This window comes from Rattus norvegicus, chromosome 3 (genome assembly GCF_036323735.1).
Source record: "Rattus norvegicus strain BN/NHsdMcwi chromosome 3, GRCr8, whole genome shotgun sequence".
NCBI lineage: Eukaryota > Metazoa > Chordata > Mammalia > Rodentia > Muridae > Rattus > Rattus norvegicus.
In genome coordinates this window covers 119,893,268-119,909,032 of record NC_086021.1, presented here as the reverse complement: position 1 = coordinate 119,909,032, position 15,765 = coordinate 119,893,268, and the positions used below count along the sequence as shown (strand labels likewise).

General features: G+C 41.4%; 1 protein-coding gene across 9 annotated transcripts in view; it reads left to right on the top strand.

Annotated features, from left to right (window-relative positions):
- Ryr3 (ryanodine receptor 3) overlaps nt 1–15,765 on the top strand; it is a 547,337-nt gene that overhangs the window by 524,433 nt on the left and 7,139 nt on the right. For all 9 annotated transcript variants that reach the window (XM_063284953.1, XM_063284952.1, XM_063284951.1 and 6 more), the window contains 9 exons: nt 916–974; nt 1,767–1,938; nt 2,819–2,905; nt 4,076–4,276; nt 9,203–9,333; nt 12,809–12,851; nt 13,395–13,522; nt 13,867–13,927; nt 14,247–14,393. In XM_063284953.1, coding sequence (XP_063141023.1) covers nt 916–974; nt 1,767–1,938; nt 2,819–2,905; nt 4,076–4,276; nt 9,203–9,333; nt 12,809–12,851; nt 13,395–13,522; nt 13,867–13,927; nt 14,247–14,393 — 1,029 coding nt within the window. The remainder of the gene's footprint in view (nt 1–915; nt 975–1,766; nt 1,939–2,818; nt 2,906–4,075; nt 4,277–9,202; nt 9,334–12,808; nt 12,852–13,394; nt 13,523–13,866; nt 13,928–14,246; nt 14,394–15,765) is intronic.

The window sequence follows — 15,765 nt, the reverse complement described above, 5'->3', positions numbered from 1 at the left end:
GACATAGAACCATTTGAAAAGGGATAGAAACTAATTTGGGTACCACATGCACCATACTGTGTTCTGGTTAACAAGAAAAGCAATAGTTTTGCTTTAATGGAGCTTTGTCTCTCCTGGGGAAAAGATAACAAGTAAATGATATAATTACCATTCGTGATGCTTGTTCAGCTTAATAAACAAACGAATGGGTTAGAAGGGACATGGTACAATCAACAGGGCAGCTAGCAAGGCTCCTGAGACAGTATGTTCTGAGCCAGATCCTAAAGAATGACGGGCATGTGGAAAGCCAGGGTTTCATGATCCTGGCAGAGGGTAGGACTACTCAAAGTCCCTAGTGCACAGAAGGTTTCAGACTCCTTTCCAAGAGAGGAAAGGTTGGAGCATTTGAATATAAAAAAAAACAGTAAGTAAAGTAGTATGACATGAAAATAGAGATAGAGAGAAAGCCAGGCCTCTAGAGGATAGGCAGGTTTCAGTGGGGAGTGTGGTTTTATTCTGAGTACAGTGGCTATCAACCAGAGGGACCAGGGCAGTGACTAGGGGGTTGGAGTCAGGCAAGAAGAATGTCAGATAGAGGAAGATTCCAGATTAGACATACTGTGATCTATGTCCTCGTTTCCTCTTACTTCCATAGGGCTCCCTCAAGGTTTGAGTATAAGTGTCCTGCTTGAGTTGAGTACACAATAAGGGGGCAACTGAATTTTCAGGTTTGAGGTCTGGTTTGGCATCTCTCAGGAGTGGCAGGTTTGATGTACAGCAAGACACTTTACATCCTGCAACCTGAGAGGAAGCTGTCATGGGGGTGAGTTAGGGGGAACACCACAAATCCACTAGGACTTATAACCAGAAAGAAAAAGACTCGTCCTGGACTGTTTTCTCTGAGGAAGCCTTGACTGATTGTTGCTTTTGATGTAGGCAGCAGAGATGAAGGCAGTGCATGAAGCTGAAGGAAGAACTGAATCTGAGAAGGCCGAGTGAGTTGCTGGTGGTGTGGGCTACTCTACTGGTAGTTAATACTTGATGGCAGCTGTCGGTCTACAGTGATGGTAAATAGAAAACGTGATTTCTATCAGTGCAGGAGACAGGTATTCTATAAGCCCTGGGCATATTTCCTCCTCTGCTTCCTCTCCTTCCTCCTCCTCTTCCTCCTCTTCCTTTTCCTCCTCTTCCTCTTCCTCCTCTTCCTCTTTCTCCTCTTCTTATTCCTCTTCTCCTTCCTCTCCTTCTTCCTCTTCTCCTTCCTCTCCTTCTTCCTTGTCTCCTTCCTCTTCTTCTTCCTCTCCTTCCTCCTCTCCCTCCTTCTTCTTTTGCCTCAGCTCTATAACACTTATTAACTGTATAATTCCAGTAGTACATCAGGGTTTCATTGACTGGACAGTTATTGAATATCTACATTTAGCAACCTCATATAATACTGATGGTTGATAATTTGTGGTGTTTGTTGAATACTATTACATGTCATCAGGCCTGTGCTTAGCTCTTTTAGATACCACATTTACTTCCTGTCCAAGTTTATAGGAGTAGGTACCATTGCTAATCCTAAAAAGGCTTACTTAGTAAAGAAAGGACATTTTTAAAAAGAATAAAACGAGTTGTTAAGTCTAATTCCAAAATGTCACAAACTCATATTATAACCCATGTACATGTCAGATCATCAAAATGGTCACTGCTCATTAAATATAGAGTTCATGCCCAGGGAGTGAATTGATAAGGACCAGGCTATGCCTGCCTTTCTTCTACACACTGAGTAGGCCTCTCCCCTGCAGCATGGAAGACAGAGAAAAGGAAGACAAAATCAAGGAGGAGGGACAAGCAGAGTACCTGTGGGCAGACACAACAGTAAAGAAGACGCGACGGCGTGGTCAGAAGGCCGAGAAGCCAGTAGCCTTCATGGCCAACTTCTTCAAAGGGCTGGAGATTTATCAGACCAAGTTACTGGTGAGCTCTCCAGTCCTTGTCCCTCCTATTAGAGGCGCTAGCCCGGCAGACCTCAGAGCTGGCCACTTATTTGTGTCACTTTTCCTTAGCCATGCTTCCTCCACTTCCTCATTCCCATTCTTTTCTCCTTCCTATTTCTCTTGTGTTGAAGAAAATGAAGGGTTACCTAGACACCCCCAAGCAGATTTATGTACATTGTGTGGGGACTCGGCTGATCCTGATCCAAAATTTCAGCAGTTCAATCAATCGGGATAAAGACAAAAATGTTTCTCTATGAGTCCATTACTCAACTAGCCCCAAACATTGTTACTGTAGGTACAAGCAAGCCTCAACATGGCATGAGAATTTTTTTCCTGATAAGTTTCCCCCTTGAGGTTCACTTGCTGCTCAACCAGGACTACACTTTTAACAGGCACCATCAATGAAGCCCCTACACAGTGTTGAATTCTCCCCAGCAGCTACACATCCATCCTCCAAAGGATGAGTTTCCTAGGGAAGACAGCACTGCAGATAAGGGTGCACTCTGAAAACTGGGAGGAGGGCTGTGATTCTGAAAGGGGTAAGATCTCTGTGCCACAGTCTGGCTATACTGTGTACAGGGGACTGCTTAGCCCTCTGTTGAGAGATCTGACTTAATGGGACATAAGGTTCCCTCAGACATGCTCTTAAACCACTTTTAAATAACCAAGATTTCTAGTTCCCCTCAAACAACCATGCCTGTGTGTACAGAGCCAGCACTGCCCGGGGAGAGTAGAATGTGAAGCACCGCTACCTCTGTAACCTCTGCCCCGGGGCACATCTTTCAGTATCTGAAAGGGAGGTCTCCTTCCTTCCTTCCTTCTCACAGCTTTTCTACCTCTGCTTATCCTTTTCTTTTCAGCACTACCTGGCCAGGAATTTCTACAACCTGAGGTTCCTCGCTCTATTTGTAGCCTTCGCTATCAACTTCATCCTGCTTTTCTATAAGGTGATACTCCATTGAGGGGTTGTCTGCTAAATATACAGTAGACTGTGCATGCCTTATGTGGGAAAAAACTACAACCAAACTTTTACTCTTAAAATTTTAATGTCCAAGGAAATTTCTAAGACACTGACCTGTAAAAAAAAATGTGTCATGTTTAGCAATGGGAGAAATGTAGAGAAATGAAGAGAACGCAAGAAAAGCAAATTAGGGGGCTGTATCAACAGTTTGGATTCCTTTTTGATTCAATCTCTAAATATTGAGCATACCCCGTATGCTAGATGCCATGATAGGAATTTTTAAATAAATAATTAATGAATTCCTTGAGGAATAAGCTAAGAATAGGACCCACCCTTGTTGACACATAAGAGGAATCATCATGAAGGAAAACTTACTAAGAGTTGGGAACAGAAGTTCCGCTCACCATAATGGAAGAGTTTGAACACCAGTGAGTGGGTCTTGCATGATGCCATCACAGAAATGGGTTTTAATGAATTAAAGACCCATCCTAGATTCTTGATATAGTCTGCTTTAAAACAAACAAACACACTTTCTGCTGATTCTTGATTAAAACTAGCAATTCAGTTTATTACAAACAATATTTTCTCTATATAAATCCTCAGTTTGACCAACTCAAGTTTTGTTGCCCATAGAAGAAAAGTGGTGGTCTACAGTAAGCTGTATGTAGATTGGTTTAAAACATACTAAGGTTGATGGAAATCCAGCTATCTAGGCAGACAGTGAGCAGGCACTTGAAGCTACAGGATAGAAGCTTGGGATGAGGGTTGTAGAACTGAGTCATTTGTAGGAACAGAATGGATGAAATGAAAGAAAGAATGTAAAATATGAAATGTGTATGACCAATGCTTCTTATCCACATGGACCTGTTGCTGCCTCCTCTCTCGCCATAGAATTACAGATAGTAAAAGGCCCATCATTTAAATTGTTTTGCTTTCTTTTCAAGAGATAGATTTTATTTGTACCTCATTCTTATTTGCAACTATTAGAAACACTGGGGATTCTTATCACCAAGTTACCTAAAGCACCTATTTACTCCACAGGTAACTCTGGGTTCAATAGCATATGTATATATTAATAACATAAATAAACTCTGTAGGAAGAGTTTAGTGACTGAGGCACCTCCTGATAAAGCTGTGGATATGTGTCTTGGGCCAGGTCACGGAAGAGCCTTTAGAGGAAGAAACAGAGGATGTTGCAAACCTGTGGAACTCATTCAATGAGGATGATGAGGAAGAAGCGATGGTGTTCTTTGTTCTTCAGGAGAGCACTGGGTATATGGCACCAACACTGCGTGCCCTGGCCATTGTCCACACTGTCATCTCTCTGGTCTGTGTGGTGGGCTATTACTGCCTGAAGGTGAGCATTCTAATCATCTGACACTCTCTTTTCTGACTCCTTAAGAAAGAAGTGTCATTTTATTTTTTATTTTTTGTTCCACCTCCTTAGTCTTCTAAGATGCTAGGAAAGTAAGGCTGATGGGACATTATAAGTATTGTCAACCACAGGTTCTCAATCATCAGCTTGAAGCTTTTGAATGAGACTCTGTGAGTGAGCTACAGAGAAAGCTAATTCTTGCTGTAGGAGAAGCACTTCAGGCACCTCTTAGTATCTGAGTCATCAGGCTAAGGCACAAGTGAAACTAGCCATGAGAGCTTCTCATGATCTTTGAGTTGCTATTGGGTTGTTTTTTTTTTTTTTTTATAAACCTGCCTTCCCATTAGGCTGGATCCATTTGAGACCCGAGATGGATCGCAATGATCCATTCCTGTTTCTGCTATCTATATAACAAGCCACTCCAAACTTGGTTTGAAGGACCAACATTTTCTCTCTCTGATTCTGTGGACTGATGGGACACAATCAGTCATTCCTCTGCTCCACAGAAAAGGGTTTTGTCTATAGCCTTTTGGAAGTTCAAGTAGGTGAGTTTGGCAAAGATATTTCTGAGCCTAGAGCCTTAGCAGAGGAATAGTCAGGAAGTGAGTCTTAGCTGGAGAACTGGGACTCTATCTCCTCCTTTTTCCATGTAGACACAGAGTATCTCCCTCTTCCCATGGCCTCTCCATGTGATCTCTGCAGTAGGGAGTACTTCTGGTATGAATGACTTCAGATTTCCCTAAGGATCACAGTAGTAGAAGCTGCTAGCCCCTTTTAAGAAATAGACTTGGAAATGCCACATTGCCAGTGTCACTTCCAGCACACTGTATTGGTTAAAGCAAGTCACGTGATAGCCCAGATTCACAGTTGTATTTGGAGGTTGCTCAAGTCATGAACCAGGAAGCATGGCTCATTTGGGCGATCTTTAGAAACCTCTGAAGGCACATCAATCTTCAATTACTCAACTGTGTGTTCTGTGTCCATTTCTATGTCAAGACCATGATTGCAAAGGTTACTTTTCTTGTTGCTGTAAAAATGCTTGTCTTATTTTGGATCACAGTTTGAGGGTACAGTCCACTATGGTGGGGAAGACACAGCAGGGAGAGGAGGTCTCACTGTGGCAGCAGGAAGGTGTTGGTCACATGACATTCACAGAAAACAGAAAATGCTGGGGCTCCACTCACTTTCTCCTTTTTATTCAGTTCAGGACCCAAACCCCATAGGATGGCACTACCTACATGTCAGGCTGTATCTTTCCTCATCAGTTAAACATCTCTGGGAACAACCTCACAGTCAGACCCAGAGGTGTTTCCTAGGTGATGCTAAGTCTTGTCAAGTTGACAATAAATGTTGACTATAACTTCGATTTCTTTATATTTTATTTCCATTACATTTTCCCTTTGATATTGTACTGGTTAGTTTTGTGTGTCAACTTGACTCAAGCTGAAAAGGAGCCTAAGTTGTGGAAATGCCTTCATGAGGCATTTTCTCAACTAGTGATTAATGTGGGAGAACCCTGCCCATTGTGGGTGGTGCCATCCCTGGGCTGATAATCTTGGGTTCTATAAGAAAGCAAGCTGAGCAAGCCCCAGGAAGTAAGCCATTAAGTAACATCCCTCCATGGCCTCTGCATCAGCTCCTGCTTCCTGACCTGCTTGAGTTCCAGTCCTGACTTCCTTTGGTGATGAACAACAATGTGGAAGTGAAAGCTGAATAAACCCTTCCCTCCCCAATTTGCTTCTTGGTCATCATGTTTGTGCAGGAATAGAAACCCTGACTAAGCCAGATATATTATGAAGTATCTTCAACCATATACTGTTATCATCTTCTTGGAAAGAATCCAAGAAATATATTCCTATCTTTGTGTCCCTTTCTGCTGTTGGTGAAATAGCGCTATGTGAGAACTCCATTCCCCCTTCTACAGAGAACATGTGCTGTTCTGATCACTGAACCTGCCACTCTCACTATTAAAGTGTAGACTCTGGAGCCAGGCTGTCTAGATTGAATTCATAGTTGTGTGCCATGTAACCTCCCTAGTGCTGTTTCTGCATCTGAAAATGAATATTCTAATAATAACTGACATTCCAGGAAAACAAATGAGTTCATATGCATAAAAATTCTCAATGGGCAACTGTCAACCCAGAAGCATTTTTGCTATTCATGGATCTAAAACCCAAGAGCTTGTGAGACAAGGTGCAGATAGACTTGTGACCTGTAGAAGATACTGTGGATAAAACTGCAAAGACATACAAACTCCTCGGAGGACAAAGAAGAATGTTTGGAGTCCCAGATATCAGTAGTGGACTATGTCTTGGTGTTCACATTGTTTCCTAGAGTCTTCCAAACAGACAGCTGAGATCTGCTTCCCTGCCCATGTCTTCCAAGAGCTAGCAGCTCCTGCTGATTCCTCTCAGTGTGCTCTGTCTAATATCAGACCTTTTGCCACCTTCCTATCATTGATCTTCTGTTTCAGGGGGAAAAGAGGCAAGAAATAACTTTTTTTTTACAAATTATTCTTGCCCTTTTGTCTCAGGAATAATAAAGTGTAGATGATATGAATATAATGACCTTTGAAGAAAAATATGAACACGTAGTTTGGAGACTAAAGTCCCAAGGATTTTACCAGTTAATTAGATATCCTAAATAAATGAGATGCCCAGGCTGGGTATGAATTATAATAATTATAATTATTTGTTTGCTTGTTTGTTTTGCTAGAAGGGTTCTAGCTATTCTGGCTTCATTTCCTGGGATTTCAACAGCATTCTCTGACCTCTCTGATTTAAATCAATCCCGTTAGTTAAGGTGATTGAATTGCTCCTTGTCCCTGTTTGTATTAGTCTCTGGTTGTATTATCTTTATTACTTGATTGGTTAATTTTTCTCATTGCCATGACAAGATACCTGATGAAGGCAAGTTAAGAGAGGAAGACTCTATTTTACTCTTGGTTTGAGGATTCAGTCCATCATGATAGGGAAGGCAAGTTAGTGAGAGCAGACCCCTGTGGTGGGAAGCTGCTGAGCAGAGAGGAATGCTGGCCTTCTGCTGTTTTTAACTCTTTCAGTTCAGTCCCATGTCCCAGCCAATGGGATGTTACCACCTGCATTCAGGGTAGGCCTTTTCTCCTCAGTTAAGCCTCTCCAGGAGTGCCCTCAAGACACTGCATGGGATTCTAAAGCTGGTCAAGTTGACAATGCAGACTGACCATCAGAATAGTCATGCTACCATATCTAGTTGAAGATTAAGGTGAGTGTGATGCTATACTCCTGTGATGGTAGCACTTGAGAGGATGAAATAGGAGGATTGCCCTAAATTTGAGGCCATCTTGAACTACATAATGAGTTCCAGGCCAGATTAGACCTCAGAAAGCCCATTTAAAAAAAGTTACAATTATGTATCACGCCTACCACATGCCCATTAATTCATGGTTTCACCTATGCACACTAAACTCTGGTCCAAAAGAAATCAAGTAAAAAATGTAATAAATAAGCAGCATATGAATGTTATATTCCATGTCATTTTAAGTAGTAGGGGGAAATCATACAGCATCCTATTCTGTCCTGCTTGGGACATGAGTCACCCCTTTGCCCAGTGTATTCACACTGTACACTCTACCCAACTACCAGTCATCTAGCCCTCAGCTATCATTGCCACTGGCAAGATAGCAGTGTTCATAGTCAAGTAATTCTTATTTTACTTAATAGTGGCATCCAAAGTGCAAGAGCACTAACCCTGGAAATTCTGCAACACCAAAGAGAGGCCATAAAGAGTCCAAGTGAAGGTGTGTCCATTCTTAATAAGGGAAGAAAAAATAGATAAGGTTTCTAAGATCTACTGCAATAGATCTACTGGAATAGTATCTTCCACCCATGAAGTTGTGGATGAGGAAAGTGAAATACGAGCTGATTTTATGTACCTCAGCCTTCGAAACTTAAAGCCACAGTGTGTAATAGGCAGTTAAGATAGAAAAGGCCATCAAATCCATGTATGCCTAAGAGAAAAGATAGTACATATATGTTTGGTTCTATCCATGTTTCTGGAGGTTCTCTGGGTGTCTTGGAATGTGTCCCCCACAAATAGGCAGGTCTATTGTGTAAGACGATGACTGGGAATAACAGCACAAAGAAGCAAGTTTGCTGCCACCCTACAGCTCTTTATGTGAGGAAGAGAACGTCAGCATGTAACAAGTATGCACAGAATCCTAATGAGCTGCATCACGTAACTATGGAAACACATTTCATGCATTAATCTTTAGGCCATCACATGTACATGACCCTCACCACTGATGACTGTTGGGAAACTTCTACACATTCCTGTGGTTAACCAATGTGTTCTAGAATAGTTCCTTGTCCTATTTCTTGGTTCAGTTCTAAGCCTGGGAATCCTAGTTAGCGAAAACCCCTTCAGGCCTGAAACTCATATAAACGTGGTCTTTTCAGAACTCCTGCATGTTTTACTGTGTCATCTGTTTAGTCTTAAAGAATAGCTCAGGAGGGGTAGGTGTGTAGGCCATGGAGTGAGATTTAGCATTGGCCTTGCAACTAAAATTACCTTAAAAAATCTCAGTATGGTGTTTGAGACAAGGTTCAATAGCTAAGAGTACTGCTCTTCCAGAGGACCTGGGTTTGCATCACAATACCCACATGGCAGCTCATAACCACCTGTAACTCTAGTCTCAGGGGACTAACGTTTTGTTTTGTTTTGTTTTGTTTTGTTCTGTTTGTTTTTTCTGGTCTCCATGGGAACTGGCATGCAAATGGTACACAGACATACATGCATATGTTTAAAATATACATCAAATCCCAGTATAAAGGATTACTGCCATTACATGGGAAGCTTGGTTGTGACAGGTCTTGGGAAAAAGCACGTTAGACACAGACCTATAGTTGATGAATGTCTTCTCACCTGTAGGTACCTTTGGTGGTATTCAAAAGGGAGAAGGAAATTGCCAGGAAGCTGGAGTTTGATGGTCTGTATATCACTGAGCAGCCATCTGAGGATGACATCAAAGGGCAGTGGGATCGCTTGGTGATCAACACGCCGTAAGTGCCTCTCATTCCAACCCTATAAAAGTAGCCACATCTCTGTCATCACCACAGGAGAATGACACACTCTAATGCCAATCCATTCACGGTTGTGAGAGTTGCAATATAGTGAGAGTTAAAAAAATAAGAATGAACATATAAGCAAAGACAACCGCATTGAGACTTTTAGTTGTTCTAATTAAGATACACATATCAGATATGACCCTGACTCCAGGGGAAGAAATTATGTCCTGTTCAAAGATGATTAAGGAAACCAAGAGGCAAGTCTATGATGGAAAAACCAAACTAATCAGCCTCTAGGAAGGGAAGGCTTTGGGGAAAATATCATGAGCAATAAAAACCCAACTTCTGCCTCTGCCCTGTGAGTCCTGCCCATCTCCTCATACAAGGACAAACAACAAAGGTGGTGTAGGTATATTTTCTCATCTTTTGCCATTAAATTACAGACATTTTGGATAACATTAAAATAGGTTTGAGAAGTGTTCTATGTGGTCATCCAGGATATGTGAGTCTTGAACAATGTACACTGTGAAAGTGCTAGTAAAAAAGCCAGTTGTCTCTAGAACTTACACGAGACAATGAAATAACATACTACAGTGTCCCAAGGATATAAGCCAGTCCTGCTTGTGTGTGAGCAGGGAAATCCATAAATAGAGCAACTGTTGTAAACACTGGTTATTATTTTTACAGCAGAGGCATCATGGGATGGGACAGTTCTGTCATTAGCTTTACCTATTTAACCACATATCATGCAGATACCTTTTCTTCTGACAGTTTAGTTCTAAATTAAATGACACATAATACTTACTTATTCTATGGGAAGAGTGTTATAATTCAACACATGTGTGCAATGTATATTATCCAATCAGTGTAACTGGCATTTCCATGTACTCAAATACTATCACTTTTGGTACCAAAAAGCTTTCCATTTTCTCTGATATTTTAAATTGATAATTAATTGTTGTAGGCTATTACTTGTCCTGCTGTGCTACATAGAATTCCTGGGTCTCGGTACCTTTTATCCACTCTGAGTTTTCCTGTTTTATATTATGAGGCACACATACACAAGTACCTATCAAATAGGCATGTGTATTTTAATAGAGAGTAACAAACCACAAAGATCAAAGCTAAAACATTGTCACAAACATAGAAAACCCTGTGTTATCCTCCCTATCATGTTCCCCCAACCCCAACTAACACATTCGTTAATGTCCATTAGTGGTTAATGATGTTAATCTTAGTTATTAGTGCTTCTACTTATGGCCTTGTTATCTTTCTTTAACTTACATTTTAGCCTGTTCCTTCTTCCTAAACTTATTACTTTACTTTAAATATTCTGAACTCAGTGTATATGGAGTTGTCATATTATGTAAGTCATACTCTTAGAGGATCTTTCTTCATCATTATGTGTTGTTTCTGATCCTCAGTGAAGTCACCTGTGTTGACAAGTTGTCCTCCAAAATGTAACATTTTCCACATAATTGCATATACAAGATAGTATTTATCCATTTTCCTGACTGTAGTTTTTTCAGCTGATTCTGGCCCCCACTATTACGAACAGCACTACTATAAAATCCCTTTATCTGTGCACAAGTAAAAGGGCCTTTCTCTACAAAGAAAATTTGTTCAAGAGTAGGCTATGGAAAATATTTGTTTCAATGTACATTGTAATCAGTGCTATAGAGAGAGTTTCTATCTGTTGCCAACACTTGTTAGTGTCATATAATTTTGGTGACAGAGATGTAATGACACCTTGCCGTACATCCCCTAATAACAAAGAGGCTTAGGATTTCAGAATATTCCTTTAAGCATTTTTCTGCAAGCCTGTTATGTAGACCATATTTTAAAGCGTGTGGCCAAATAAAAATGTGTGTTCCACCTTCAAGGAACTTCTTGACCTTAGCCCTAGTGAGGGGATTAGACATATTCTACTCTGGACAAAAATAGGACCAATAGACCAAGGTGTGTGCTCGAGAGCATTTGTACACAAGAGAGAGGGAAGCTGATCACGATGAGCCACATGTATAATCCCAGCACTCAGAAACAGGTGGGAGGGACACTTCCTGTTCGAAGCCAGCCTTGTTTATGTAGTGAGTTCTATGTCAGTTATAGAGTCAGTTCTATGTAATGAAACCCTACAAAACAAAAACAAAGGGGACATATCAAGATGGCAGAGGAAAGATGGCTTGATTTTTATTCTTGTAGATTCTAAATGGGGTGCATAAAAAAATCAAGTAGCAACGCATACAGAAAAGAGTAAAAATACTTTTCCTCTTATAAATATGCTTATTAGCATTTTATTTCATCATATCAGTATTTGTTTTTTTATTGGAAATTAGATGATTAAGACGAATAAACAATTTTAACAGCAACCATAACAAATCTGTGAGAAAACTTTTCATCCTCAAGACTGCCACCCCTTTGGATGAAGAGAGGGCTTCACTTTTTTATCATGAACTGGTGGTCTTTGTAGCATGGGAGCCTGCTGTGTGACTCAAACCAACTAAGAAGGACGTGAAGAAAAACAGTAAGAATTCATACTGCAAGAGCTGGCTATGCTCCAGCCACATCCCTATGGAAAACCCTCCCATGGAGGTTCATTCTAGCTTATTCTGGCTAGAAGCAACACATTTTAAACATTTTGCTAACACTCCCAAGGATGGCAGTTTTATGCTTTGTTTTCTTTATTTTAATGAGAAGAAAAAACTTGGAATAAAACTAGAAAAACTTCCAGATAGAGAAAAATGATGTCTCTGGGGAGGTTGATATATCATGGAACAAGATACCATCTCTAGAAGAGAAGAATCTGGGTCCTGGAAGGAAGTAGGTACCACCGGAGTACATGGTGATAGAAAGTGAGTGGAGAATCATGGGGTCAATACAATCCCACTATAAATTAACCAAAGCACCTTCTGGTTAGGGAACAGGGATGCAAGAGAGCTTGTTATGTATCCCAGGACAACCTACACTGCTCCATCGCCCCAGTCACTGTCAGTCATTGAATAGGGAGCAGACATTCATTTCCTTCTGAATTGTTTCTGTTGTATATTGGGATCCTGGAGGAGCAGCAGAAGTGATTCAGGAGGCCCACTAGGCTGTGGTAGAGACTTGTCCAAGAATGTGACACCAAGGTATTGGGGGAAGAGGGTGTGCAAAGCAGGATAGGTTTTCAAAACCAAAAACCAACAACATGTTTCTGGCTAGTCTATCGTCATGATTCCTTTTTTTAAAACCAACATTTCGAGATAGAAACTAGAGTGACTTTCCGAGTGTCTCAGGAGCTGATACAAAGCTCTGGAACTGTAAGGCAGGAAGGAGCCCTGGGACGACTCTGAACTTCAGTCAAGATTTGAAGTCTTCAGTGAGCGGGACAGGGAGATCACAGATCTGGACATTCAAACTGGGAAGTTTCTTGATGTGTTTGCCTTGAAGTTAGTAATTAAGAACCTGTCCTTTTCATCTTGGTTTTCAGATCTTTTCCTAATAACTACTGGGACAAGTTTGTGAAGAGAAAGGTATGCCTTGTCAGGGTGGGGGAGGGGTGAGTCATCTATGTTATCCATATACTAATATAAGTGTGCTGTCAGGCTTAAGGTGGTGCCTGGGGGAGGCTCAGCTGCAGAAGGGTTTGCACATGTGGGCTTTCTGCTTTGCTCTCACCCCATCTGCCTTCAGCACCTGCACACAACCTGCACTGCTTTCTCCACATTCGGGCTTTCTTCTCCCCAAAGACACACTAGCTTAAAAAAGAAGTTTCAGGGGGTTGGGGATTTAGCTCAGTGGTAGAGCGCTTGCCTAGCAAGCTCAAGGCCCTGGGTTCGGTCCTCAGCTCTGGAAGAAAAAAAAAAAGAATAAAAAAATAAATAAAAAAAAATAAAAAAGAAGTTTCCACTTAATCATCATTATCTCTTTAGTTTTCCCTAGGGGTTCCTTTCTCCTTTTCCTGCCAGTTGTGTAACCCTTTGAAAAAGCATAACAAGACTCCAAAGACCTCAAAGCTAGAGAAATGTTGGGTGATGTGTCTAGCCACGGCCCATGATCTCATTTCTCTGCCTTAGGTGATCAACAAGTATGGAGATCTCTATGGAGCAGAGCGCATCGCTGAACTCCTGGGTTTGGACAAAAATGCCCTGGACTTTAGCCCAGTAGAAGAGGCCAAAGCAGAGGCGGCGTCTCTGGTGTCATGGTACAGATCTGAGGAGCTCACATCCAAGTGGCAAAGATAGATTCTTTGTTCCCCATTCCTCCTCTCCAGTGAGCTAGAGGGGAAAGTACAAGCATGTCTCTTGTTTTCTTACAAATTAGGAGAGAACTGCTTTCCAGGATTTCATAGGCAATCAATTCTTATGCTCCAAAGACTAAAATTTTTGGATGCATAATTCAAACCATTCTGTGTCTCTGGAAAATCTATATAACTTGACAAAAAGTCAAAGCTGTGTTATGTTATCCACCTTAAGAAAATTTCCCCTTTATTAAACACTTAAACTAACATTGCCATTTATAAGTTATGAAATTATTGTTCCTCTTTAGGCTAAGTTCCATCGACATGAAGTACCATATTTGGAAGCTAGGGGTGGTTTTCACTGACAACGTAAGTACCAGAAAAAAACAAGACCTTATACCCAAGTCAGGGGTCTCACTGGATGTCACAAGGAATAAGCCAGCCCTGAATTTTCGTGCCAGCCTCCGTGGGTAATCATGGATCAGTAGCCTGGGAGGTGCTATGGGTTCTGTGTACAGTAGTGTAATATGAATGGGTCGCCACTGGAAGACTTGGCACAACTTATAGCACCCCAATACCTATGCACCCTTTTCTTCATATTGTTTCCCAAAGTGAGGAAAAGATAGTGTAATGAGTCTATCATATTATCAATGCCTGAAAAGTTGACAGTTTTCTCCCATTTCTACAGTCCTTTCTCTACCTTGCCTGGTACACAACCATGTCTGTCCTGGGCCACTACAACAACTTCTTCTTTGCTGCTCATCTGTTGGATATTGCCATGGGCTTTAAGACCTTGAGGACGATCCTGTCATCTGTGACTCACAATGGCAAACAGGTATTGGGTTTATACTGACTTGGAACAGAATGTATAGAAATGAAAAAAAAAAAGAACGTTGTGATTTATCATAGTGTGTAAAGCCTCTATCTTGGTCAAACATTAAACACGTAACAGCTGTGTTTGTAAAGCTAGGGCCAGCTGAAGGTGGAACATTAAAGTTAGGACCGCCTAGAAGAGTAAGAATGTGCTGAGCAAAGTAACGGACATATCAGACTCACTTCAGGTGACTCTTACGGACCTACCCCTTCCTCCTTGGCTCTCATTCACCTCCTGGGATAGCAAACACATACATAACTATACACAGAGAAACATACACAACATACCAGTTACTTCTGACATGTGGTCCTAATATTAAGTTAATAGGTATACTTTTTATATACATTTACACATGATATGCATACATATATAATGTGCACATCTACATGGCTAAACCAAGAATTGACTTGGGCCATATGTAGAAGGCTGGATATAGCAGTGACTATAGACATATTAAAAACTTCTAACAAATTCTCTGTATTTGCAAATCCAAACTGCTCAGCATTTTCTTCCTCACTAATACAGTTAAGTGTGCATGAGACACACTTCATCATATGTCTAAACCTCTGTATGGGACAGGAATACAAGAAAGTTAAAATGTGCCAAGCTTTTGCCACACTTCAGGAACTGAGTCACAACTACCTCATAAGCTAGATGTTAATCCCAGAGGATGCAAGCTGAGAGGCTGCGTTGCTACAAGACCACAGAGCTGGTAGGGATGTGGCTGAGTGTAGAACCCATAATTCTTTTGCTTCCCTTTGGTAAGCAGCCCCAGTTCTCCCTCCCTTCTAAAGCACTTCCTATGAGCTCAGTTCCCCAAGCTCTGAGTAACTTCATCCCTCAGGAGGCTGGCAATACTTCTATTTTGGTGCTTACCTTAGCATGCATGCCCATTCCCTCTTTTACAGTTTCTCGAAGGCAGAATATCTGCACTGTTCATCTTCCCTCCAGCCCAGTATCTAGTCCCTGCTGGAATGGGCTGCAGGGGCAGTTCCCTGGGACTCCCTGTTCATGCTACTGAATTCTGACTTCCTTATACAGCATATAAGTAAACCTGTACTGTTACACCACAGTGAGCCTAGGCGGATTTCTTGGTTCAATCATTGTAATCTTTGCAATAACTTGAAATAACTCCAGTAACCCTAAGCTGTGGTGATTATGTGGTTTACTGCTGTGATACAATACCACTGAGGAATAATTACAAGTCTGAGAGAACTCCAGGTTTTCTCGGTAGCAGCTTCAGAGTGGAAGCCTTGGAAAAGCTCTGTAAGCGAGTGGAACTCTGCTCCCAGAGCCTTCACATGGATTCACAAGTACATCCGTGCTCCCCCTG